This window comes from Piliocolobus tephrosceles, chromosome 8, assembly GCF_002776525.5.
Source record: "Piliocolobus tephrosceles isolate RC106 chromosome 8, ASM277652v3, whole genome shotgun sequence".
Taxonomy (NCBI): Eukaryota; Metazoa; Chordata; class Mammalia; order Primates; family Cercopithecidae; genus Piliocolobus; species Piliocolobus tephrosceles.
This window is the reverse complement of record NC_045441.1, coordinates 146,862,889-146,888,479: the sequence shown is the minus strand read 5'-3', so window position 1 is coordinate 146,888,479 and position 25,591 is coordinate 146,862,889. Positions and strand designations below refer to the sequence as shown.

General features: G+C 41.8%; 1 protein-coding gene across 4 annotated transcripts in view; it reads left to right on the top strand.

Moving 5' to 3' along the window:
- The window catches only part of NCAPG2 (non-SMC condensin II complex subunit G2), a 63,219-nt gene extending 37,928 nt beyond the window's left edge, over positions 1-25,291 (top strand). For 3 of the 4 annotated variants that reach the window (XM_026451508.1, XM_026451509.1, XM_026451510.1), the window contains 14 exons: positions 2,262-2,484; positions 2,709-2,824; positions 4,661-4,834; positions 8,307-8,377; positions 9,355-9,508; positions 9,627-9,800; positions 10,601-10,717; positions 10,798-10,938; positions 11,367-11,466; positions 13,562-13,749; positions 15,112-15,252; positions 18,521-18,624; positions 19,463-19,563; positions 20,699-20,802. In XM_026451508.1, coding sequence (XP_026307293.1) covers positions 2,262-2,484; positions 2,709-2,824; positions 4,661-4,834; positions 8,307-8,377; positions 9,355-9,508; positions 9,627-9,800; positions 10,601-10,717; positions 10,798-10,938; positions 11,367-11,466; positions 13,562-13,749; positions 15,112-15,252; positions 18,521-18,624; positions 19,463-19,563; positions 20,699-20,802 — 1,908 coding nt within the window. Of the gene's footprint in view, positions 1-2,261; positions 2,485-2,708; positions 2,825-4,660; positions 4,835-8,306; positions 8,378-9,354; positions 9,509-9,626; positions 9,801-10,600; positions 10,718-10,797; positions 10,939-11,366; positions 11,467-13,561; positions 13,750-15,111; positions 15,253-18,520; positions 18,625-19,462; positions 19,564-20,698; positions 20,803-23,538 lie in introns of those variants that run through there. The other variant, XM_026451507.1, reaches the window with a different exon arrangement.
- Positions 25,292-25,591: the final 300 nt, after the last annotated feature.

Below are 25,591 nucleotides of genomic sequence, written 5' to 3'. Positions count from 1 at the left end.
GGAATGACCTGGCAGCATGAGATCAGGCTGCCGGGCCTGGCGTGCACAACTCAGTAATGGGCGCGCTGGCCCAGTGGAGGGTCTGTACATGCAGCTCTAGAAGGAGTGAGAGTTATACCTTCTCTTTGTTTCCTTTGTTAGCTGTTGTAGGCCTGGGCTGCTGGGCTGAGCCCAGTGGGCCAGGAGGTGTCAACACTCTCCCTTCAATGCATTGTCCTCTTTTTAATTTTTTTTTTTTTTTTTTTTTTTTTTTGAGACAGGGTCTCACTGTGTTGCCCAGGGTGGCCTCAAACTCCTGGCCTCAAGCGATCCTCCTGCCTTGGTCTCCTGAGTTGCTGGGACTACAGGCAGGAGCCACTGTGCCCAGCCAATGAGTCTACTTCTATTTCTACAGCAGTGTGTGGGCTGTGCAGCTCTGATCCGTGTTTTTGTGTGATGTTGAAAGGCAGCGTGGCAGACTAGATGAAAGTACCATGATCTTGTGCTTAATTGCTCTAAGCCTGCTTCTTACCTGTTAAGTGGGAATACTAATATCTATGCTGGGGGTGGTTGCAAAAATACAGTAAATAGTGGCTCAGGCACTTGGTTCCGTGCTTGACATCCTCAGGCATTTCCAGAAAGGTTGGTTGCCGACAGCACTGTCACCTGCAGGCCTGCTGGTGTTTCCCGCTGGTGCAGTGTTCAGGGCTTGATGCCTCGCTCTTAGAAGTAACCACCTGTTGGGGCTGGAGCCTGTGGCCAGGAGGCTTTCATGTGTTGGGACGGGCAGAAGGGGTTCAGAATGGAGGTGGACAGAGTTGTTCACTGGCCAGAATATGAGTCCTAGTATTTTTCTCTTTCTTGTTCTCTTAAACCGTGACAGGACAACCTCTCACCCTTAGGTAAGAAGTCTCCAGTCCCTTAATTTCCAAGACTTCAGTCAGGTTTGGCAGAAGATTCTTGTCCCTGTGGCTGTAGGTGGGAGCTGGGAACCTTGGCCCTTTCCGCTGTCCTGTGCGGGGTAATGCTCTGTCTTTCCAATGCTAGAATGTGAGTAAACCGCCCAGTGTGGAATTTGGGATTATTGTCTTTACTACAGTAACTTTTTCAGAAATCCCAAGAAGTGCCTGAGTGGAAGTATCCCGGGGAGCTTCAGGAGGTAGTAATAACAGTGTTGGATGCTGCAGATTTTGTCTGAGTTGAGGGCGTACGTATGTCTATTTGAATTTGCCGTATGAGATCATGACCTTGGCAAGAACAACTTCAGTGAGGGTGGACTGCAGTGTCGATGAAGTTGGGAGATGGGGTCTGGAGCTGGAGGTGGGATGCAGGCACGCTTTGGAGCAGGTCGACTGACAAGGGATAGGGAAGGTGGCATCCAGGAGATGGGAACCTCAGGTTGAGTTTTGTGCGTGGGTTTTTGTTCTAAGAGTTGGGATGATGTGAAGAAGACAGATCCAATTGAAAATACTGGAAAGAAGGATTGGTCCTTGGAGCAAGGTCCTTGAGAAAAATGCAAGGTCGAGGATTTTCCCCACCATGCAGGTGAGGAGCCCGAGGCAGGGCTTGATGTGGTGCCATTCCATTTTGCTTTGTCTTGTTTTGCATTTTTCTTTGTCGTGAATTTCTTGTGCAGACGATTGGTGCTTGCTTTCTGTAGGTGCTTTGGGTGCTTTTGAGAAGAGGGACGCTATCACTATGATCAGTTCTGATTTTTGCCGGTTGTCTGGATGCTGCGTGTGAGATGGGTTGGGGGAGATGAGACTAGGCTGTGGGGGTCCATGATGATCTGGGCAGGCTTATGTCCGAGAAGGGGTCACTGGGTGGGACAGGCAGCCCCCGGAGTTCAGGAGTGATGCCTCTGCCTCTTAGATAGGAGGTAGAGTGTCCACGTCAAAAACGTTATATATGTTTTTACTCACTTTTCACATTAATGGGCCAAAAGTTCAGGTACTTTAAGAAATTAAAAAAATATTAGTTGACAATCGTAGCTATCATTGGAGAGTTTCCTGTGTGTTAATCATGGTGTCAAGTAATTTTAATTAAGCCTCTCAGCAACCTTATACTTGGGTGCCTTATTTAACAGTACCTTTTAAAATACAGATTTATTTATTCTAATTTCTCTACAGAAAGTCACAGATTCTGGTATAGTCATTTGAAGTGAATTTTCTTGAATATAAAAATATTTCCTTTTTTGGTTATGCTTGAAAATTTTTTAAAGCTGTTTCCAGGGTTACAGGCACAATTGATTATTTCCTTCTGCTTATGTGCTTTTTGCACAGTTTTGGAAAATATGCCCTATGGAGCACATTCTGGTTCGTCTGGAAACTGATTCTCGACCTGTGTCTCGGCGCCTGGTGAGCCTCATCTTTAATTCTTTCCTGCCTGTAAATCAGCCGGAGGAGGTCTGGTGCGAGCGCTGTGTCACCCTGGTGCAGATGAACCACGCTGCTGCCAGAAGGTTCTATCAGTACGCCCACGAACATACCGCCTGCACCAACATAGGTAGGGAGCGCTGTTGTTTCTTGTTATGTTTTCCCCCAAAAGCATAATACAAATTACAGAGTTCAGTATTTGTCAATTTAATAACCTTCATACTTTAATGCATTTCTGAATAATTTCCCTTAAAATAGTACTTTTAACTAATTGGGATTATAATTTCACTATCAGATAGTTAATTTTGTAGAATAAACACATCCATTAATTCTTGTTTATCCTAAACATTTCAGCAAAGCTGATTCACGTTATTCGTCATTGCTTAAATGCCTGTGTCCAGAGGGCAGTGAGAGAGCCTCCAGAGGAGGAGGAGGAGGAGGAGGACGGAAGGGAGAAGGAGAACGTGACTGTGAGTAGAGCAGGGCCAGGCCGGGCAGATGTGCATCAATGGCGTCACTCCCACAGGCCATTTTGTTAGGAATATTCCTATTTTTTCTTTGTTACTTTAGTATTGTTAATTAAACAAGTTATTTTGGAAGGCCATATTGTTTTTGAAAGAACTGCTTTGTATCCTTTGTAGTTTATTTTGGAGCTCAGGTAGGACTTAATACAGAAGAAAAATTCTTACCAGTCACATCTTGTCCCAGATTTTCTTTACCTTAAATGTCTCTGTGTGTTTTAATTCAACTCTGGGTGTAGCATAGCTGGATTGGATTCTGGGTACTCTCATATTTTTCAAAGTATAATTTATTAAAGGGACAGTTTCTTCAGAATCCAAAGTAACCAATTATATTAGAAGAAAATAATGTTTAAGACTTAGACACAGTTGTTACTTGTAAGCATTATCTTAAGCTTCTAAACTCCTATGCTTGTGGACATCTAAAGTAAGATTTTGGGGTCATTTTGCAATGCCCACTATATTAAGAAACTAGACTTCAAAAGAAAATCACAAAACAGTTTGCCCTGTGCTGAGGCACAGTACTGGTGTGCTCCCCAACAGCTGGTCCTGAGCCAAGTGCTTCTGGGTCTGACCCCATTGTGTCCTTCCTAGCAGGGGCAGCAGATGGCTTACCCAGGCTCTGCTCATGCCCCACGGTGCTTTCTCCTCCGTCTCCCACCACACCCTGATGGGCCCCCAGCCCAGCCCCTCAGTCAGTTATGCTGGGTTGAAATTGTTCAGAAGGAACTTACCAAAAACATAGAGGAAATAGATGTAGAATAGAGAGAAGAGTTCAGCAAGAGTGAGGGCCGCTTCCGTCTTCACAGCCGCTGGGCAGGCCACCTCCCTGGGCACACTGCACCCTCGCTGCCAGTGTTCAGAGCTTCAGAGCTGGTTCTGCTCTTGGTTTTGGTGGAGTTTGAGTTTCTTCTCTCAGGGCTTTTCCCTCAGTGTACATTAGAGTTGCGTGACAGGCCTCTGCAGCAGGGATTGTTGGCAGGTCTGGCTGTGTGTCTGTGCTGGTGAGTGGGCATGTCCGCTTACTGGCATGCAGCCACAATGCACTCGTGTGTGGCTTGCAGTGTTGACAGCGTGGGACTGCTGGCTCTGGGCAGAAGAGGAATTTGTTAGAGTGCGTTTGTGGTTTAAAGTGAACATTCAGGTGATTACTGCACACTACCAGCATATGTTCAGGAAAATGTAAGTAGGTCTATTTATTTTAGAACGAACTAAAGAAGCCCGTGATCTAGTGGTAGTCGATCATAGTCAGTCATTATTCCAGCCTCTCAGGCTGTGTTCTGCCTGCCTGTAGGGTGGGGTTGGCCAACCAGAGACTGTGTCCTTTCTGTGACATGATAGGCTGGGTTTTGGCGGCTGAGTTTCAGTAGCAGTCACCTTGGAGGAAAGTAGGCTTTACCATTCCCCTCCCCCTGCATCGAGATTTGTGGTGAAAAGTGATGTCTTTTAATAAAGCAGAAGATACAGTGAAAGGAAAGGCATGTTTTTTAATGGGGTGTTATGTTCCTAGATGGAGACAATAGTTCATACATTGTCATTTTTAGAGGAGTTTTCTTCATATAAACTGTTTCTTTAAAGGATATAGGGTTAGTTTGGAATTTATATCCTGGGTGGGCATTTAAAAATAAGTTTACCTTCCTAGGAGATTCTAAAGTAGAGAGTAAAAGACATGAAAGTAAGACTGATATTCTTTACATTTCTGCTTTCGAGCTCTAATTCTGAGATGCTGTTATCTTTTAGTAGTTGTTATGATTAGATGATCTCACAATACAATTATTTTTATCTCAGGTTCTGGAGAAAACACTGTCAGTAAACGATGTCGCGTGCATGGCAGGTTTACTAGAAATCATTGTGATTCTCTGGAAAAGTATTGATAGAAGTATGGAAAATAATAAAGAGGCCAAACTTTACACCATTAACAAGTTTGCCTCTGTGCTTCCAGAGTATCTGAAAGTATTTAAGGTAAGTCTTGATTGAACTATGCTTGTAAGCAAGGTATATTAAGGTTACGTTTGTTTAGAATTTAGCAAAAGTTCTCAAACATGTTTACCTCCCTGCATCTGTTTTCTTACCTGTAAAATGAGAGAGTTGGACTAGTGTTTACCTTGCAGTATAGTTTCTTTCTCTCGCCCCTCTTGAGGGTGGAGACCTTGTGTCTCTGCTTCCATATCCTCAGCACCCAGAGAAATGTCTTGGGTAAGCACTTGATTCTTCTGCCTCCGATTGTCAGTGACATTATTTCAGAATGTAATTTGATTTGCAGGGGTTTAAGAAAGAATTTTGTGAACATGGAGGTACAGTAGTATTCAAGTTCTGAGGGTAGTTTTACTTGGGTACCTGAAGCCACCCAGTAAGCAGATATGTCCCTGAAGTATTTGAGTTGTGTGTGTTGTTGGGGCAAACAGTTGTGTGTGTGATTTCTTTTTTAAAAAAATTTATTTTGAATTGACAAAAATTGTATATACTTTATTGTGTTCAACATGATGTTTTGAAATATGTGCACATTGTGGACTGGCCAAATCGAGCCAATCAGTATCACCTCGCGTACTTACCATTTCTGTGGGGAGAACGCTTAAAATCTGCTCTCAGTGATTTTCAAGAATATATTTTATTGTTATTAATTGTAGTCACCATATTATAGGATAGGATAGATCTTTTGAACTTACTCCTCTGATCTAACTGCAATTTTGAATCCTTTAGCTAACCCTTCCACCCCCACCACTCTTCTTTGTGTGTGATTTCTCTTGCATGCAGGACCGTCTCCTTCCTTGACTTTTTATTTCTGAAGGAAGTTTATATTTCAAAACTCAATTTAAAAATAGACTAACAACATGTAAAAATGCAAATATATTCTTAACTCTGAAGAAAGTGTGGTTTAAATATAGAAAGATCATTGGTCTTATGAACCACATTTCTCTTCCTAAATGTTACTCTTGCCTCTTTTTCTGCCAACGTATGTAACTTTGGACCACGTAGCTTTTCTAACCCTTTCAAGGCTCTGAGCTTCATTCTGCCTCTGACGTGAAAGTATGGCCTGTCCATGAAAGCAAATTGTATTCGTTGCCAAATTGTATTAGTCTGTTTTCATGCTGCTGATAAAGACATACCTGAGACTGGGTAATTTATAAAGAAAAAGAGATTTAATGGACTCACAGTTCCGTATGGCTAGGGAGGCCTCACAATCGTGACAGAAGGCAAAAGGCATGGCTTACATGGCGGCATAGAGAAAATGAGAGCCAAGCAGAAAGGGAAACCCCTTACAGAACCATCAGATCTCTTGAGACTCACTACCATAAGAACAGTATGGGAGAAACCGCCCCTGTGATTCCATGATCTACCACCGGGTACCTCCCATAACACATGGGAATTATGGGAGCTGCAATTCAGGAGGAGATTTGGGTGCGGACACAGCCAAGCATCATTTACCAGTAAATGGTAAAGCTCATTAGCTGTTCGTGGTGGCTCACGTGTCTAATCCCAGCACTTTGCGAGGCCAAAGCAGTAGGATTGCTTTAGGCTGGGAGTTTGAGACTAGCCTGGGCAACATAGTGAGACCTCATCTCTACAAAAATTTAAAAATTAGCTGAGCCTGATGACCTGTGCCTTTTGGTCCCAGCTATGCAGGAGGCTGAGGCAGGATTGCTTGAGCCCAGAGTTTGAGACTACAGTGAACCATGATCATACTACTGTACTCACTCCAGCTCTGGCAACAGAGTGAGACCCTGCCTCTTAAAAATAAATAAATAAATAAATAAAGACTTTAAGCTGAAATAATGACCTGGGGCTGAGAAGCCAGCATTATTTCAGAATATGAACAGAGGCCCATGTAGGACACCAGGTGGTTGGCAGACAGGGCAGTTGTGGCCTTGGGGTATTGGAAACCGTTAGAGGGTCTTGGGATTCAGTTCATTCTTAGTATGTCTGTAGGAGGTCTCTCCACCACTAGGGAAAATTGCTTCCTTCTCTAAGTAAAGAGATAATGGGTGAGCCACACCGATGGAATTGGCCATCATTATCAGTATACTTGTAACATTGACGAGATATTTTCTTCCCTTATTGTTAGTTGGGGGTAAGGATGGGGTCACTGTGAATGCAGATTAATTACTAATCAAATTTTGATTTTGGTCTGTTTCTGTTTCATATATATTTTCAGGAAAATTACTATTATTTTTTAGGATTCACCATGTCCTCATTCTCCCAGCCAAGAGTATCTCTTACTGAGTGTTTTTGATGAAGGGTAGATGGACCCCCTTTTACTTATTGTTTCAGTAATAATAATATAGCTGCAGTTTACTAAGCACTGAGGACACTCTAAGTACTGTACTGGGGTTCTGTGTGGTGTAGTTCACTTCGGTTCTTCCAACAGTTCTGTGTTCATTTTGCAGAGGAAGAAACTGACTCTGAGAGCTTAACTCCTCTCCTCTGTGCTATGTCGGCTGTTGGGCTACAGAATCTGATTGGGTCTGGATTTGGCTCAGTAGCCTTAAAGCTTACTTTTTTTTTTTTTTTTTTTGAGATGGAGTCTTACTCTTGTCGCCCAGGCTGGAGTGCAGTGGCGCAATCTTGGTTCACTGCAACCTCTGCCTCATGGGTTCAGGCTATTCTCCTACCCCAGCCTTCCGAGTAGCTGGGATTACAGGCGCCTGCCACCATGCCCGGCTAATTTTGAATTTTCAGTAGAGATGGGGTTTCACCATGTTAGCCAGGCTGGTCTCGAACTCCTAACCTCAGGTGATCCAGCCGCCTCAGCCTCCCAGAGTGCTGGGATTACAGGGGTGAGGGAGTGTGTCTGGACTTTTTTTTTTTTTAATAGATATACTCTTGCCCTGTTGCCCAGGCTGGAGTGAATGCTTGCTGTAGCCTATAAAGGCCTCACACAGTCCTCCCACCTCAGCCTCCCAAAGGGGTGGGATTACAGGCATGAGCGACCACGCCCCGCTGCATTTTTCCATTGAACTTTACTGTCTGCCTCAAGATACTCTGATTTTGTTTTATAACATTTTCTCTAAATAGTTTCCTTCTCTTGAGATTTATGTTCAGGATACCAAGTGCATAGAGTTGATTTTTTTGTCTGTTTGTTTCATCAGTGTTGTTTTTTAAAGTAGATTCAATTCGTGACAGCATGTGATTTTCTTTATCCTGCTTACTGGCATATTCCCAGGGTCTAGATTGGCACTGGGTACATAGCAAGTGCTTAATAAATATTTGCAAAGTAGTAAAATGTTATATAAAACTTTTGTAACACTTATCAAGTAATTTTCTCTGCCCCTCAAATGTGAGGCTGGTGTAAGTCTTCCCTTTGAACATGGAAAGAACTACCAGGGTTCTTCTTGAGCAGCTTTGATAGTATGTTATTAGGAGTTTATGTAGAGACACTTTCAGAATTTATAGTGTTCACATGTGCTTTGGTTTGTTTTTCTCCTTTTGCTCTTAGGATGATCGCTGCAAGATCCCTTTATTCATGCTAATGTCCTTTATGCCGGCCTCTGCTGTCCCTCCATTCAGGTATTTGCTCTGTTCTTCGGTGCGGTAGTGAAGTAGCAATCCTATCCATGGCTGTGCTGAGTTATTAATTCATGTCAGCAGACCAAAACATTTAGCTTTTAGCTCATTGTGGCTTCTTCCTTCTGCCCTTCCCTCTCCCTGTGGTAGGGAAAATACCAGGATGTGATTTTCAGTGGGCCCTAAGTTGGTACTTATGAAAGAAGACACTATATATGGAACTGAAATTGTTACTCCACTTTAAGTCTGGGGTTATTCTTAGCACCTGGTGTGGGAGGTTCTGGAGCACAAGGCCACCGTTGGTCACATGTGACCCTGAGCACCTGGGCTTTGGCCATCTGAGCTGAGATATGCTGTGAGTACAAAATACACACGGAGTCAGCCTTGGTGCAAAAAGAAGAGTGTGAAATATTGATTACATGTTAAAATGATTTTGGGTAGATTGGATTACGTAAGATTATGTTATTGAAATTAGTTTCACCTGTTTTTCTTTGTGTTTTAAAATGTGGGTACTAGAACATTTTTAATTACATTTGTGGCTTGCTTTTGTGTCTCACATAATATTTTTTATTAGAGCTCTACAATGTTGGTGATTATCTCAGTAAAAATTATGTTTTATTCACATTTATGGAAGAAAAAGGAGTATTTTGATGCTAAACAAAAATTGTTCTTCAAAAGTAGAAACTCTTGCTCTAGAATGTGACAGATGGCACAGAAACAGAGGATGAGGGCTTTGTGTGGCTGCTGTGCCCTGCTCCTTCAGCGTCCAGAGCTGGTCTCAGGTCTTGTGGTGGGATGCAGCTGTGCAGCAATTGTGGGAAACTGTATTTATTCCCGCCTTGGAGAGCATGAAAATGCTAATATAATAACAAGGGCTTATGCACCGTCAGATTTTAGCTTCTTGGTTTTCCTCCCCTTTTGACAAAGTGGAGGAGTTTCTGTTGAAATACTCGACCTGATTTTCCATCTGACCTTGTCAGCTGTGGTGTGATTTCCACACTGAGAAGCCAGGAGGAGGGCGCTGTGGACAAGAGCTACTGCACTTTGTTGGATTGCCTCTGCTCCTGGGGGCAAGTGGGGCACATTCTGGAGCTTGTGGACCACTGGCTGCCCACAGAGCATGCCCAGGCCAAGGTAGGTTTACATCATGCTGCTTTAAAATTAGGTGAGTGAGGATAACTGTGTATTAGAAGTGATATGCTTTTCTAGGGACATGTGTTTTCATTATCAGTCTCTCTCTCTCTTCTTTCAGAGCAACACAGCTTCTAAACGTAGGGTGCAGATCCATGACACACGCCCAATCAAACCTGAATTGGCTTTGGTCTACATTGAGTATCTGCTGACTCATCCAAAGAATCGCGAGTGCTTGCTCTCTGCTCCTCGGAAGAAACTTAATCATCTTTTGAAAGCCCTTGAAACGTCAAAGGTAACTCTGTGCCCTGAGAGTTGAGTGGTCTTCTATGATAATGGTGGTGGCAAATCAAGATGTGAAGGTTTCATATTTCCAGTGCTATACAAGTGTTCTGGCTGCAACAGAATTGAGAGTGATCATGTCACCTCATTCAGCTGGTACAAGGCATGGAGCCTGGCCGGGGCAAGATTGGGAGTCAAGTCCCAGTTGACATGTGTTCAGAAATCTCACATTTCTGTTGCACCTGCTAGGGTGCTAGGACTCAGGAGGATGGCCTGAATTTCTCAGAACACACCCTCTGCAGGAGATATGTCACACACCCTTTCATGTGGACACTCAGTCCCTACAGTCCTTGGCAGTTTTTCTGGGAATGTTTGGAGAACATTTCTTGGGAACCCATCATGTTGCCAGCTGTCCCACGGAGGCCACGATCTCTTCCTCTCCTCCAGAAGCCAGCCCTCTGAACACCCTGTTACGTTGCCCTCAAGTGTGACTGTACCAGAAGCAAAGCTTCAGCAGAGCAGAGCCAGGCAGATGGGGAGGACGGGCCTGGTCATGAGGCAGGGAGGGGACGGGTGGTGCTGTGTGCAGGGCAGGGGCTGTGGACGGTGAGCTGAGCCCGCTCACCTGGCTGTACATTTCCCCACACCAGCCAGCACCTCACGTCCAGGCGCAGAGTCCTCGGAGGCTGGGCTTCCCCAGAGCGGGGGTCTTTCCAGCTGCCTGAGATCAGACGCTTCCCCTTGTTCTTGCTGTCTGGGCTGTGGTGATGCCTTGTCAGTCAGCATGTGGTCCTTGGGTTTTTTCTGTTCCAGGCAGATTTGGAGTCCCTTCTGCAGACACCGGGTGGGAAGCCTTGTGGCTTCGGTGAAGCGGCCGCCCTGCGAGCCTTTGGCCTCCACTGTCGGCTGAGCATCCATCTTCAGCACAAGGTGCGCCTGCTCCTGGCCCTCTGCTAGGATGATACACAGTGCTCTTTTTGTTACTGATTTATCTTCTTGTTTTTGGACAGTTCTGCTCAGAAGGAAAAGTGTATTTGTCCGTTTTGGAAGACACTGGCTTTTGGTTAGAAAGCAAAATTTTATCATTTATTCAAGATCAAGAAGAAGAATATCTGAAGCTTCATAGGGTCATTTATCAGCAAATTATCCAGGTTAGAAGTCTGAAGACACAGAAACCTTTCCCTTTACCAAGTTTGTTATGTTTCAAGATTTCATTTTCTACTTTAGAGTGGTAATTTTAGACATGAGTGTTATTCTTAAAAACTTACAGTAACATTTATCTAACTTTCTAGAGTTTATCTTTTTGCAAAGCATAAACTTCATACTTTTAGTGTAATTTTACACATTACATGTAACAGGTGTTCAATTATGTTTGTGGAATTACATAAAATATGTCTCTAGATTTATTATGAAAACAGCAAGAATTAATGTATCTTTATGAAAATTCCTTTATAAAACATCTTTGTAAAAATCTGCTTTGTAAGATAACTAGCACATGGATAGGAGAAGCTTTGTGAGGCTGGATTTACTCCCTTTTTTTAAATGGCTTTTGTTGCTAAGTTGTGTCTGTCTCTTACAGACCTACCTGACTGTGTGTAAAGATGTTGTTATGGTAGGCCTTGGTGACCATCAGTTTCAGATGCAACTTTTACAGCGGAGTCTTGGAATCATGCAAACAGGTACGGTCAGGGCTGTTTTAGAGCAATAAATACTCAGAACCAGTCCTTCCCTCCCTCCCTCCTTTACTGTGTAACTCAGAACTCTCACTTTTAAGTGACTGATTATAATGCAACCTAGTATATACCAAAAAAGGGATTTTTTGGGTGATGCAGCCAGGAAATTCAAAGGTGTTTCTGGGTCAGATATGACTGCATCCAGAGTTTGTGACAGGGTCCTTGGGATTCTGCCTCTCCTTGTGGTCAGCTTCGTTGCCAGGCTGACTTTCCCTGTGGATTGGGCTAGTGGCTATTTCCTGGCATCTGTGTGGGAAACCATCACTTTTGGCTCTGCTCTGGCCATGTGCTCCTGTGGGTGGGGGCGTGAGTCAGGATTGTTGGGTGGTACCCACCAGGACCCCTGGAAGTTGCTGTTACCCCAAGGAAAGGATTAGCACAGGGTAACCCATGGCAACAGTGAGTGAGAGGACAGCCCTCGAGTCACATCAGAGGATGATGGGAAAGGGTGTGGGGCCAACCCAGGGGGAGTGCACCTGGGGCCATTCCATATCTCCTTGGCCTTCTGATCACAGTCTGGTAAAGCAGAGTACTGCTGAGCTGGGACCCTGATCCCTGGCCCCTGACTCCTGGCCCCTAGCTCTTAGCCCCTACTCCTTAACTCCTGACGGCCAGCCTCCCACCCCACCGCTTCTGTGGAGTAGCCGACTGCTGCGTAAACCTGTTTCTGGATGGTTTTTAAGTGAGTCTCCCAATATCCCAGTGTTGCATTTGATTCTCACTGAGATCTGTAAAAGCCTCAACATTTGATGTTGACATTTCTTTAAGCCTAGTTATTTTGCTAGAAGAGATTGAAAATGATAACATTTAGTAAATTCAACATTAAGTTTTGAGAATTAGATTAAGTTGGTAGTCCAATTTCTAGTGGATCCATCTGTAGTCTCTTTCCCATAGCCTTAAATATCTTCATGGCAGATTCCAGAGGGGTCTGTGTGTGTGTGCACACCCCCAGTGTATCTCTCTTTATGATGTTGCAACTGAAAGTACATGCTGGGAGGACACTGGAGCCAGGGTACTGGGCAGTGTCTTAGTTAATCTCTAATTATAAGCAAAATCATCCATCATTTGTTTAACAGATCCAAAGTTTAAGAGTAAGTATTAAATAGACCAATATTATTTACTTTAGCTGTTATAATTTTTTTTTTTTTTTTGAGACCAAGTCTTGCTCTGTCGCCCAGGCTAGAGTGGAGTGCACTGGCGCGACCTCGGCTCACTGCAGCCTCCACCTCTAGGTTCAAGCAATTCTCCTGCCTCAGCCTCCCAAGTAGCTGGGATTGCAGGCGCCCAGCACCACGCCCGGCTAATTTTTGTATTTTTAGTAGAGGCGAGGTTTCACCATCTTGGCCAGGCTGGTCTCAAACTCCTGACCTCAAGTGATCCGCCCACCTTGGCCTTTCAAAGTGCTGAGATTATAGGCGAGCCACCATACCCAGCCTGTTTAATTCTTTATAATTCACTTCTATTGTGAAAACAGCATTTTATACTTAAGCTTAATGATTGAAACAGTCAAAATTATTTATTTTTTAAACTTCACTTATCATTTAAGAATTACTTTCCTATGAGGACCAAATCTACTTTTATTATTTATAAAAGTTACTTTGTGGAGGAGCTAATTATACCTAGAATTCTAGATCTCCAGTGTAGCCAGTTTCATTGTATAGGTATATCTGTTCTCTAAAAATAGAACAGAACCAACAACTGTTCTCTAATTCCGGTGTTGAAGGAGCCACGCTGCTGAACTTCTGTGTGTTCACATGTGCAAGGAACACAATTTTTAGTTTAGTGACTAAGTCTAATACACTATTACTGTTATTGAAGGTATCAATTTTATAAATTGGACAAATGTCATACTTACTTATTCATTTTGATTAGAATTCAGGTTAACCTGATCAACCTAGCTTTTGGTATTGGCTCACCAAATACCAAAGTGTAATAATCTCTTTTTTGTTATCATCGTATACATGTGTTAAGTGAGAAATGTGTCATGATTTCAACAAACTTGTGTGATTAGAAAACTGATATATTCCAATTTTCTTTCTAGTGAAGGGATTTTTTTATGTTTCATTACTTCTTGACATTCTGAAAGAGATAACTGGAAGTTCCTTGATTCAGAAAACAGATTCAGATGAAGAAGTTGCAATGCTGTTGGACACAGTCCAGAAAGTATTTCAGAAAATGTTGGAATGTATTGCACGGAGCTTCAAGAAGCAACCGGAAGAAGGCCTTCGGGTACTCAGGCCTCCCCAGGACGGGTTCGCTAGATGGACTTTTCAGGGCTGGGTACACCCACACAGATGCATGAGCCCTAGCTGTGCTGTTCATGCTCGGGTGACGTGCAGTGGTGCGTGGGAGGTCCCTGGTGGCGAGGTGCGCTGCTAGAGATGGAGTCGGTGTGGGAGTCCCCCATGGGGAGGAGCACTGAGAAAGTTGGAGCCTGGTGTGGGAGTCCCCCGTGGTGGATACCCTGAGACAGAGATGGTGACCCCTGTGCATGGGCTGGAGGCAGGAAGGGCGGGAGCTCCAGCTGTTAGATTCTACTCAGTGGTCTTAGAACAGGATCCCATGAGTTCAGGTTGACCAGACGGCAGGACAGGAAGCAGAGGACTGATTGCTCTAGGTTCTGAGTGCATAATTGTTGTATCACAGAGTTTTCCAAATAAAATATACCTTTCTTTTGAAAGATGCTAATTTTGATACTTGTAGAGTGACAGACATCTTGCCAGGTGAAATGCTAATTTCTATCATGAGTTACCTCCCCGTCCTATGTTAACCTTCTCCAGGTTGGAAACGAGAGTCACAGACCTTAAAGGAGCCCGTGGCTTCCCTTTGCTGGTTGAAAGCTGATGTGAAGTGAGATTATTGTATAAGCACTTCATATAAAAAACCTGTATGCCAGATTTGCTTCATCCTAAAAATAATGTCATGTCAGTTTCAGTTCTCGTACCACATGATGCTGTTATCAGGGAGAGCCATTACTTTTTCTAAGTAGCAGCTTAAAAATATCAATGAACTATTATTTTTTAATGAAGACTTTTAAAAATGCTTAAATGGGAGGCTATTTATGAAATATCGAAGACTCAGTGTCCTTTACTGATAGAGGCCATTGAAGGTTGTTGGCCAAACTTTTTCTAGTCTGGTTCAATTTGAATTAATTTGAAACGTTCCTGTTTTTGATGAATTCGTTTCAAGTGTCTGTGATCTTTTATGTAATGTAATTTGTGCCAAAACCTTTAGTTTTCCCATCAAACCTGTGTAGCTTTAGTCAGCATATGTTGCCTCATAGCTGATGCCTTATTTTAATGTCATTGATGTTTTGCCTCTCTCCCTCCTTATTCCTGAGGGTTGTTCTGGGCTTTAGGGAAAGTTCCTAGTGGGCTTTGGTCCCGTCTATCATCTTCTGGCCGTGGTGCGTGGGAGGTTTGAGTCAGCCTGGGAATGGAATGTCGTGGGCATTGGTAGCAGGCAAACGACATCAGTGACTCCTCGAGTCTTGGGGGAGGATAGTAAGAATACTTATTTTAAAGTGTCGTTTTGTTTTTTTCAGAACCATGGTTTTTAGTCATTAAAAGTGATGTATGTGTTTTCTTGTAGCTGCTTTATTCTGTTCAGAGGCCACTTCATGAGTTCATTACTGCTGTTCAGTCTTGGCACACGGACACCCCTGTGCACCGGGGTGTACTTTCTACTCTGATCGCTGGACCTGTGGTTGAGATAAGTCACCAGCTACGGAAGGTGAAGTGCTTTAATCCTGAAACTGCTGTGCCTCTTATTGATGACACAAGATGGTGTTTCTACTAGCAGCACATTCTCTACGTTTCTCAAAGTATTTTTTAAGAATTTTCAAACTTGAGTGAGTGGTGTACTTTCCTAGCAGCTACACCTCAGAGTTTGATAGCTAGTTAGTATTTTAGACTCATGTGACTATTGTGAAACATGTACCAAGGATGTTATCACTCTTGATTAAAACAGAAATGTAGTCCTTACATTTAAACATGCTTTTATGCTCCATTTAGGAGATTTAAATGAGTTGATAAGTTTCTTAAGATTGTTCTCCCTCCTAAAAGGACAGAAGTAGTTGTAATCAGTGGTGAGCAGAGTACAAGACTACTCTAGGACTGCTTTTGTGGAATAGTTCGCATATCTTTGCATGTTATATTATTAGCCTCCCCCACCTGTTTTTCATTTCTAAGCTAGGATAGTCAACCTTCTAATGTCAGTTTAGGCTGGGCGCAGTGGCTCATGGCTGTAATCCCAGCACTTTGGAAGGCCGAGGCAGGTGGATCATGAGGTCAGGAGTTTGAAACCAGCCTGGCCAACATGGTGAAACCCTGTCTCTACTAAAGTTAAAATTAGCCGGGCGTGGTGGCACGCACCTGTAACCCCAGCTGCTCGGGAGGCTGAGGCAGGAGAATTGCTTGAACCCAGGAGGCGGAGGTTGCAGTGAGCTGAGATCATGCCATTGGACTCCAGCCTGGGCAACAGGGCAGGGCTCTGTCTCAAAAAAAAAAAAAAAAAAAAAATGTAGCTAATATCAGTTTAAACAGATAATTTATTCATTATTACTATCTTATTTTCCTACAGTAGCTGTAGATGAATTGAAGATCATTATTAATACAGAAGTTATTAGCCTATTTGGTTAAAGAGTGATATAATCAGGATGATAATTCAAGGCAAAACAAAAAGTGGTGTTTTCCCACGTGGAATATTCAGGGTGTTCTTTTCACCTCTTAAGAAAAGTAAAAAATCACGTTTTCATATAGAGAAAAGACCTTCTCTGTATGAAAAGATAAAATCTGACAAGGAAGGTCCACTGCGCCCGGCATCAATAAAGTCTTATTGGAACATAGCTGTGCCCATTTGCCGAGCTTTTTCTTTTTGATGAATTGACTCCTATTATTGTGAAATATCTCTGGCTCTGACTCCTCATGAAGTCTACTTTGATATTTTCATAGCCAAACCAGCTTTCTTGTGCTTTGTGTTTACATAGCATATCTATGCAAATCTAGTCCAACAATCTCTGATTTCTATTTGGTGTGGTTATAGTCCCTTCTATTTTTTTTTTTTTTTTTTTACTCCATTTGACTTTAATGAATTTATTGATAGATTTGGGTTTAAGTTAATGTTAATTGTTTCTTTTCTATCAATCTGTCTTTTCTATTAGTCTTTCTGGTTTTTTTCTTTCCTATCACTTTTTTGATGAATCAAGTGTTTTTACTACACCATTTTATCTCTGTTGACTTTATATTATCTTTTGTGTAATTTTTTTTTTAGTGGTTTCTCTAGAGATCTCAGCATGCATGTTTAACTTCTGTCAGTACCTTCAGAAATTATGCTTGTCCATTGCATAGTAGGAATCTCCAGTTGTGTTCTCCCATCCCTTATGCTGTTGTTATTTTTATTTTAATCTGTCAATAGTCTTTTGTCTCACTGTTTAAGAAATGCATTTACAGCAATCACTTTAAGATGTAAAATATTTTCATGAGAAACAGTGCTATTTGATATATAGTGATGATTGACTTAAATTTTCAAATTTGTATTATAATACTAGCAGAGGAAGTGTGGGAAGACTTATTGGAAGTGCTGTCTAGGCCAGGCACGGTAGCTCACACCTTAATCCCAACACTTTGGGAGGCCTAGGCAGCAAGATCGCTTGAGGCCAGGAGTTCGAGGCCACCCTAGGCAACCTGATGAGACCCTGCCTCTATTAAAAAATGTTTAAAAATTAGCTGGGCATGGTGGTACATGCCTGTAGTTTCGGCTGCTCAAGAGACTGAAGCAGGAGTTCAGGGCTGCAGCGAGCTATGATTTGTGATTGCGCCACTGCACTGCAGCCTGGGCAACAGAGTGAGACTATGTCTCTTAAAAAAAAAGCAGCATTGTCTAGTCATCCCTAAATGAAATCTCCAAAGATAGCCACGAATCGAGCCAAACACAGTGGTGGAGAGATGCAGGGGTGGGTAGGCACATTCATGCCTCAGCTATGACAGGTGGAAAACAAGGGCATAAGTTTCCACCTGGAGCAGGAATTCTGGACTTTCTGAGGAGCTTGTGGAATTCACTCCTCCATGGTGAAAGGCTCATCGAAGCTCACAAGGCTGATAGTTAAGAGCACAGGTCCAGGCAGGTGGCCTTGTGGCTCTAAACTTACAGTACTTCACTGTGGGGTTCTGCCCTGCAGGGGACACTACCATGTATAGGAACATTTTTGTTTGGCACAACTGGGTGAGGGGGTGGGCAACGTGCCCCTGGCATTGAGTGGGTAGAGGCCAGGGATACTGCTCAGCCTCCAACAGCACCTAGCACAGCTTCCCGATCCCCCAAAGAACGAGCTGGTCAGGTCGGTAGTGCTGAGATTGAGAAACACCAGTTTAGACAGGAGTAAAATGTGAAATTTACTTAGCATAAAAGCACATTATTTACAGTAGACGATAATGAGATAAAGACTTTTTGACAAAAGGCTCATTGACTAGCATGTCTGTTTTTCTTTATTTTTGTCTCACTGAATAAGCACCTTCGCTTATCTTTTTTTTTTTTTGTCATATTGAGACAGAATCTCTGTCATCCAGGCTGGACTGCCATGATACATGGCTCACTACAGCCTCAAATTCCTGGGCTGAAGTGATCCTCCTGCCTCAGTCTCCCAAGTAGCTGGGACTAGAGGTATGCACCACCATGCCCAGCTAATTTTAAAATTTTATTATAGAGGCAGGGTCTTGTCATGTTGACTAGTCTGATCTTGAACTCCTGGCCTCAAGCAATCCTCTTGCCTCAGCCTTCCAGAGCGCTGGGATTACACGTGTGAACCACCACGCCCAGCACACTTATGTTTATAATAATAGATTATTCATAATTATTGTAGACATTTCAACAGTTAATAAAAATAATTCTTCTGAATTTCTGGAAAGTTTTTCTTAGGTGTTGAAGAACACCCAAAGCAGGGTAATTTACAGGTGAGTAGCCTAGTCTCTGTTTACAACTTGCTGATTTGGAACTTTTTTAGGTTTCTGACACGGAAGAGCTTACCCCTCCAGAGCATCTTTCTGATCTTCCACCATTTTCAAGGTGTTTAATAGGAATAATAATAAAGTCTTCGAATGTGGTCAGGTAATCACTTTCTCTTTACTGTCCTGAAACTCTCATCGTGGCTGTCAGCTCTCAGCAGCTTTTGTTCTATTCCTTTTACTCTCAAGTTTTTCAAAGCTACACTCTTTTCTATGAGAAAAATGTTTCATATAATTTTCTCTCCATTTTATCAGTAATTAGAAATATTTACATTAAACTTACACAGAGAAAAATTCTAACTTTCTGTAAAGAATATTCGTCTAAACAGTCTCTGGTTAGTTATGCTTCTCATAACTGAAATTCAGTTAAGGGAGAACATAGAATGTTAATGTTTAGTAAAATACTTCTTACCAAGTGTGCTTTCAAAACACTTGACAAGGTTAAATACCGGTGCCATTTTCGTTGGACACGCAGCTGCTACTCATTTTCTAGTCCATATGTCACTCGATCAGAATTGCAGAGTTTGCTGTGGTGCGTGCAGGGCTGAGAGGTTACAGAGGGAATTGCTTTACAGATGTCTGGTACCTGTCCAATTTTAATAACAGATACATTCAGTGAAAACTTTTAAAAGCACCATCTTTAGCAGCTATGAGTCATCTTTCAACAACATACTAAATCTTTTCTGTGTGCATTGAGGGTATACAGAGTAACCTTTTTCACTCAGCACAGCATCCGTGTGCCCAGCAGCATCCTCTAGTTTTAATGTCTCACTGTACAATCTGGCATGCTGTCCATGAAAAGCATGGGGCGAGTTCAGTCAGCTTCCCATGTCCCCTGCAAACTGGGGTTTGTGGCTGTGGTTGAACCTTGGTGGTACTTACTTTGCTATAATAGGTTCTATACGATCCAGTAATTTTGGTGTTTGTTGATTGTTTTGCAGGTCATTTTTGGATGAATTAAAGGCGTGTGTGGCTTCTGACGATATTGAAGGCATTGTGTGCCTCACGGCTGCTGTGCATATTATCCTGGTTATTAATGCAGGTTGGTTACATTCCCCCCCGTCATCTGGAAGGTGGCTGGTGTACCTCACAGGTGCTGTCATGGGATGCTGGGGATCAGCCCCTGCACTCGGCTACTCCTGGCCAGCTCAAGTGTCCCCCAGCCTTTCCACTCCCTGCCTTCTCATGTGCTGGACACAGTGCTGTCCACTTGGGCTTCCTCTCCTTAGCCCACCCTGCATCTGATTTTGTGTCACCTTGCTTACTCTTCAGTGGTAGAGGTCCTATTCGTTTTCACCTTTTGCCACTGGACCCATTTAAGTATTCCTCTCTGTGCCTCAGCATTGAATTTCTATTGATTTGATGTGTTACCTGTATCTTAAAATCTGAATTTATTTTGGTTGATGATGGATATTTTGGTGTTAATATTTGATCTATGTACTATTTCTCGTAAGCCTTAGTCTTGCCTATTCTGAATATCCCTAGCAGTTCAAAGAGTACTGGAAAAATAATTGGAGATATATATAAGATGCTTAGCTCAGTATAAAATGTAGTAACATCCCTGCAGGCTGACTGCCTTTACCTTTCTGTGTTATTTGCTCAGTTTTACTAATGTTGAAATCATTCTCAAAGATGATACATTGTAGATAGGGAGTGCTCCTATTGAAACAAACTGTCCCTGTAAGCCTAAATGGATAGGAAATCTGCAGATTGATAAGAATACTCCTTAACTAGTTTGACCCAGGTTGAGCATAAGAAAAGACTTCCCTCAGGGACTCCCCCTGCATTGAGATCACCACCAGGAGGACATTGAGGACAGATGTTGGATGCTCCCAGGTGCCTTGCCCTTAATACATCCTTAACTATCTGTGATAGTTAAACAGGGGAAGGACTCTGAAACAGGATTGGTTTGCTGGCATGGACATAACCTTTCCTCTAATGGCTTCATGGGGTGAGGTGAGGTCCATTTGAACTCTTCTTTCCAGTAAATGTTTGTTTGATCTTTACAACATCCGTATAGAAGGGAGAATTACTATTCCGCAGGTCAGTATGTAGGTTACCTCAAAGGGAAGATAGGGAGGCCCAGCTTAGGGAAGTTGTACCACGTGTGTGGCGGAGTGTTTGTCTTTGTGTAGTGATGTTAAAATCTTTTCTGTCTTTTAATATAATTTTCCCAGGTAAACATAAAAGTTCAAAAGTGAGGGAGGTTGCAGCCACTGTTCACAGAAAACTAAAGACATTCATGGAAATTACTTTGGAAGAAGATAGCATTGAAAGGTAAAGCAGAGATATTCACCAGATGTGATCATCTAAAACTGCTCATTATTCTTTGGGTCTGCATGAGGTTGTGTTTTCATTTCTGCTGCTTACACCAGGTGGTTAGGAGACTAGGAACTGTAAAGAGAAAAACGTTTCTGTTGGCAAAGACCTTTAGCTTATGTTTAATTTACTTGCTAATTCTGTCTTCAAAAACAAAACAAAATTGTCATTTGCAAAATTCTGCTGTAGAAAAGTGAGGGCATACAAACATATTTTATCTGGTTTTAAAATCAGACATTATTTTTGGTGGTTGCTGCATTATTGAAACCATGGGCATTTCCCAAGGATAGATACCTCCCGGACAAATACCTACATGGTGATGGGCGGTCCCTCCAGAGCCTCTGAATGTGTGTAATTTCCCCCTTGCTGGACAGCCCATTGCTGTGCAGAGCCTGCAGGCTACCAGTGTATTCCAAGGGCTGCTTTCCAGCTGGGTGTTTCTGCTATTGTGTGCTGTTTGGTATGTTCTGCATTTTACTGTAAACTCTGTTTTGGATTGTGTTTGACTTTTAGATCAACCACAAATAATTTTTTCTTGCTATTTTATGAGCTAAATAGGTGAAGCGTTGTAAAGCTCTGCACTAGGAAATTCACCTTTGCTTGGGAAACAAACCACTCTCCATAGTTGCTTCCTCTGGAGAAAGGTTTTCCAAATCTGAAACTGCTAATTTGTGAATAAACTTCCAAAGTGTGGCTTTTTATAGACTGTCGGCTTGTACTATAGACACAATACACTTAATGCTCACTTTACTAGAAAATTTGGTTTGTAGGCTGGGCGCAGTAACTCATGCCTGTAATCCAGGGTTCAAGACCAGCCTGGCCAACATGGTAAAACCCCATCTCTACTGAAAATACAAAAATTAGGCTGGACACAGTGACTCATTCCTATAATCCCAGCACTTTAGGAGGCCAAGGCGGGTGGATCTCTCGAGGCTAGGAGTTTGAGACCAACCTGGTCAACATGGTAAAACCTCTACTGAAAACATGGTAAAACCTCTACTGGAAACAAAAACATTAGGCCTATAATCCCAGCACTTCGGGAGGCCGAGGTGGGTGGATCACCTGGGGTCGGGAGTTCAAGACCAGCCTGCCCAACATGGTGAAACCTGTCTCTACTAAAAATACAAAAATTAGCTGGGTGTGGTGGCAGGTGCCTGTAATTCCATCTACTTCAGAAGCTGAAGCAGAAGAATTGCTTGAACCTGGGAGGTGGAGGTTGCAGTGAGCTGAGATTGCGCCACTGCACTCTAGCCTGGGCAACAGAGTAAGAGTTCGTCTTGAAATAAATAAATAAAAATAAAAAAATAAAATAAAAAATTAGCTGGGTGTGGTGGCACGCTTCTGTAATCCCAGCTACTCTGGAAGCTGAAGAGCTTAGTTAGCCTGGCTAGAGGTTTATCGATTTTTATTGATATTTTCAGAGAACTAGCTTTTTGTTTTGTTTATTTTTTTCTGTTGATTTCTTATTTTCAAGTATATTGATTTGTGCTCTAGGTTTTACTGTTTCTGTTTTTCTTACTTAGGATTTAATGTGCTCTTCTTCTTCTATTTTTCTAAGGTGGAAGTTTAGATGATTGACTTTAGATTTTTCTTCTTTTCTAATATGTACTTTCAATGCTATAAATTTTCCTCTAAGCACTGCTTCATCCCACATTAAAATTTTTTTTTTTCTATTTCTCTTTTTGTCCTTTTTCTTCCCATCAGTTTTTGTTTTGTTTTGTTTTTTTGTGTTGAGGTGGAGTCTTGCTCCGTCACCCAGGCTGGAGTGTAGTGGCACGATCACAGCTTTAACCTCCCAGGCTCAAGTGATCCTCCCATCTCAGCCTCCCAAGTAGCTAGAACTACAGAAGCGTGCCACCATGCACGGCTAATGAAAAAAAATTTTTTGCAGAGGTGGGGTCTCACTATGTTTGCCCAAGCTGTTCTTGAACTCCTGGGCTCAAACAATCCTCCTGTGGCCTAAAGTTCTGAGATTACCAGTGTGAACCACCATGTTTGGCCTTTCTATCATTCTTGCTTTCATTTTATTCATCCCACAAATTTTTGATAAACTGTGCTGTCATTTTTATTTAGTTCAAAATATTTTTAAATTTCTCTTGTGATTTCCTCTTTGATCTATTTAGTTGCGTTGTTTTAATCTCCAAGTGTTTGGGGATTTTTCCAGCTTTCTGTTACTGATTTCTGTTTTAATTGCATTGTAGCCTGAGAGCAGACATTGTATTATTTCTATTCTTTTAAATGAGTGGAGATGTGTCTTATGGCTTAGAATGTGTTCTGTCTTGGTGAGTGTTCCATGTGAGCATGAGGAGAATGTGTATTCTACTGTTGTTGGATGAAGTAGTCTGTAGATGTCCATTATATCCAATTGACAATGTTGTTGGGTTGAACTGTGTCCTTCCTAATTTTCTACCTGTTGCATCTGACAGAGGGTGTTATAGTCTGCAGCTATAATAATTGACTTCTCTGTTGCTCTTTGCAGTTCTGTCAGTTTTTGCCTTACATAGTTTGATGCTCTGTTGTTGGGTCCACACATTGATGATTGTTACTGTCTTTTCATTATGTAATGCTTTTCTTTACCTCTGATAATTCTTCTTACTGTGAATTCTGCTTTGCCTGAAATTAATACTACCACTCCTACTTTGTTTTGATTAGAGTAAGCATGGTATATCTTTTTCCATTCATTTCCTTTTTTTTCAAGATATGAAGACTTGCTATGTTGCCCAGGCTGGGCTCTAACTCCTGGACTCCTGGGCTCAATCTGTCCTTCTGCCTCAGTCTCCCAACTGGCTAGGACTGTAGGCACACACCACCAGACCCAGCTAATTTAATTTTAATCTATATGTGTCTTTATTTTTAAAGTGTTTTTTTAATAGACAGCATATAAATGGGTCTTGTTTTTTGATCTTCTCTGACAATCTGTCCTAAAATTGGTGCATATATACCATATTCAAAGTGATTAATGATATAGTTGGATTAATATCCACTAGATTTGTTATTGTCTTCTATTTGTTCCCCTTGTTGTTTGTTCCTGTCTCTGTCTTCCACTCCTTTTTTGTCTTTTGTGGTTTTAACTGAACATTTTATGATGCTACTGTCTTTACTAGCATACCTTTTTTTTTAACCTTTCTTAGTGGTTGCTCTAGAGTTGGAATTTTTATTTGTTTTTATCTTTCTTAGTGGTTGCTTTAGAGTTGGAGTTTTCATTTATAACTAATCCATGTTTGCTTTCAGATGACACTATACCACTTTGCAGGTGGGGTGAGTACCCTATAATAACAAAATAATCCTAATCCTTGCTTCTCGTTCCTTGTATCGTTGCTGTCATTCATTTTGCTTAGGTATAAGCAGACAAGCATATATAATTGAATATATTGTTGCCATTATTATTTCGAACAAACTACATCTTAGGTCATTTAAGAATAAGAAAAATAAAAGTATTTACCTTCACTTACTCCTTCTTTGATGCTTTTCCTTTCTTTGTGTTGATCCAAATATCCTGACACCTATATTCTTTTCCTTCCCTCCAGAGGACTTCTTTTAATGCTTCCTTCAAGGCATGTCTACTGGCAGCGAATTCCCTTAATTTTGGTTTGTCGGGGAGTCTTTTATTTCTTCTTTATTTCTTTGCAGGGATAATGTTGTGTAGTTTATAATTCTAGTTGGTGAATTTTTTTCTCTCTGTACTTTATTTAATTTATTATTATTTTTTGAGACAGAGTCTTGCTCTGTTGCCTAGGGTGGAACGCAGTGGTGTGATCTCAGCTCACTGCAACCTCCACCTCCTAGGTTCAAACCATTCTTGTGCCTCAGCCTGCCGAGCAGCTGGTATTACAGGCATGTCGCCACCACACCCAGCTAATTTTTGTGCTTTTTAGTGGAGACAGTTTGCCCAGGCTGGTCTCGAATTCTTGATCTCAAATGATCTACTCGCCTCAGCCTCCCAAATTGCTGGGATTACAGGGGTGAGCCCCCGCACCCGGCCACTCTCTGTACTTTAAACATTCCACTATACTCTCTTCTTGGCTTGTGTGGTATCTGAGAAATAGGATATAATTCTTTTTTGTTCCTCAGTAGATAAGGTGTATTTTTCCCTGTCTGGTGTCTTTCAGTACTTTTTCTTTGGTTTTCTGTAGGTTTAATATTGATATGCCTAGGGGTCATTTTCTTTCTTTTTTTTTTTTTTTTTTTTTTTTTAGCATTTATTCTATTCAGTATTCTCTGAGCTTCCTGGATAAATTATCAGTTATTATTGTCTCAAATATTTCTTCTCTTCCTTTCTCCCTTCTGAAATTCTTATTATACATGTTAACACCTTTTACAGTTGTCTCACAGTTCTTGGATATTTCGTTCTATCAAAACAGTCTCATTTTTGAATTCTGTTTGCTAATATTTTATTTGAGAATGTTTGCATTAGGTTTCAGATAAGATGCTATGGCTGCTGGTTGTTCTGTAGTTTTGGTTTTGTTTTTTAGTAGGACCTCTACCAGTTTTGCTCTCAGCATTAGAAGGTAACTTTTCCCTTTTCAGTGTTGTGGAGCCGTTTAAATCACATCTGATGCTGTGGAACAACATGTCCCCAGAATTCTGGGATGACTTTTCCCTATTTCTTTTATGTTATTAGTCAGGCCTGATTTTCTATTACTGCCTGAATAAATTTTGATAATTTACAATTTCTTGCATTGATCTAGATTTTTAAATTTATTAACAAAATGGCTTGTGATTTTTCATTCGTTGTTTATTAATTTTAATAG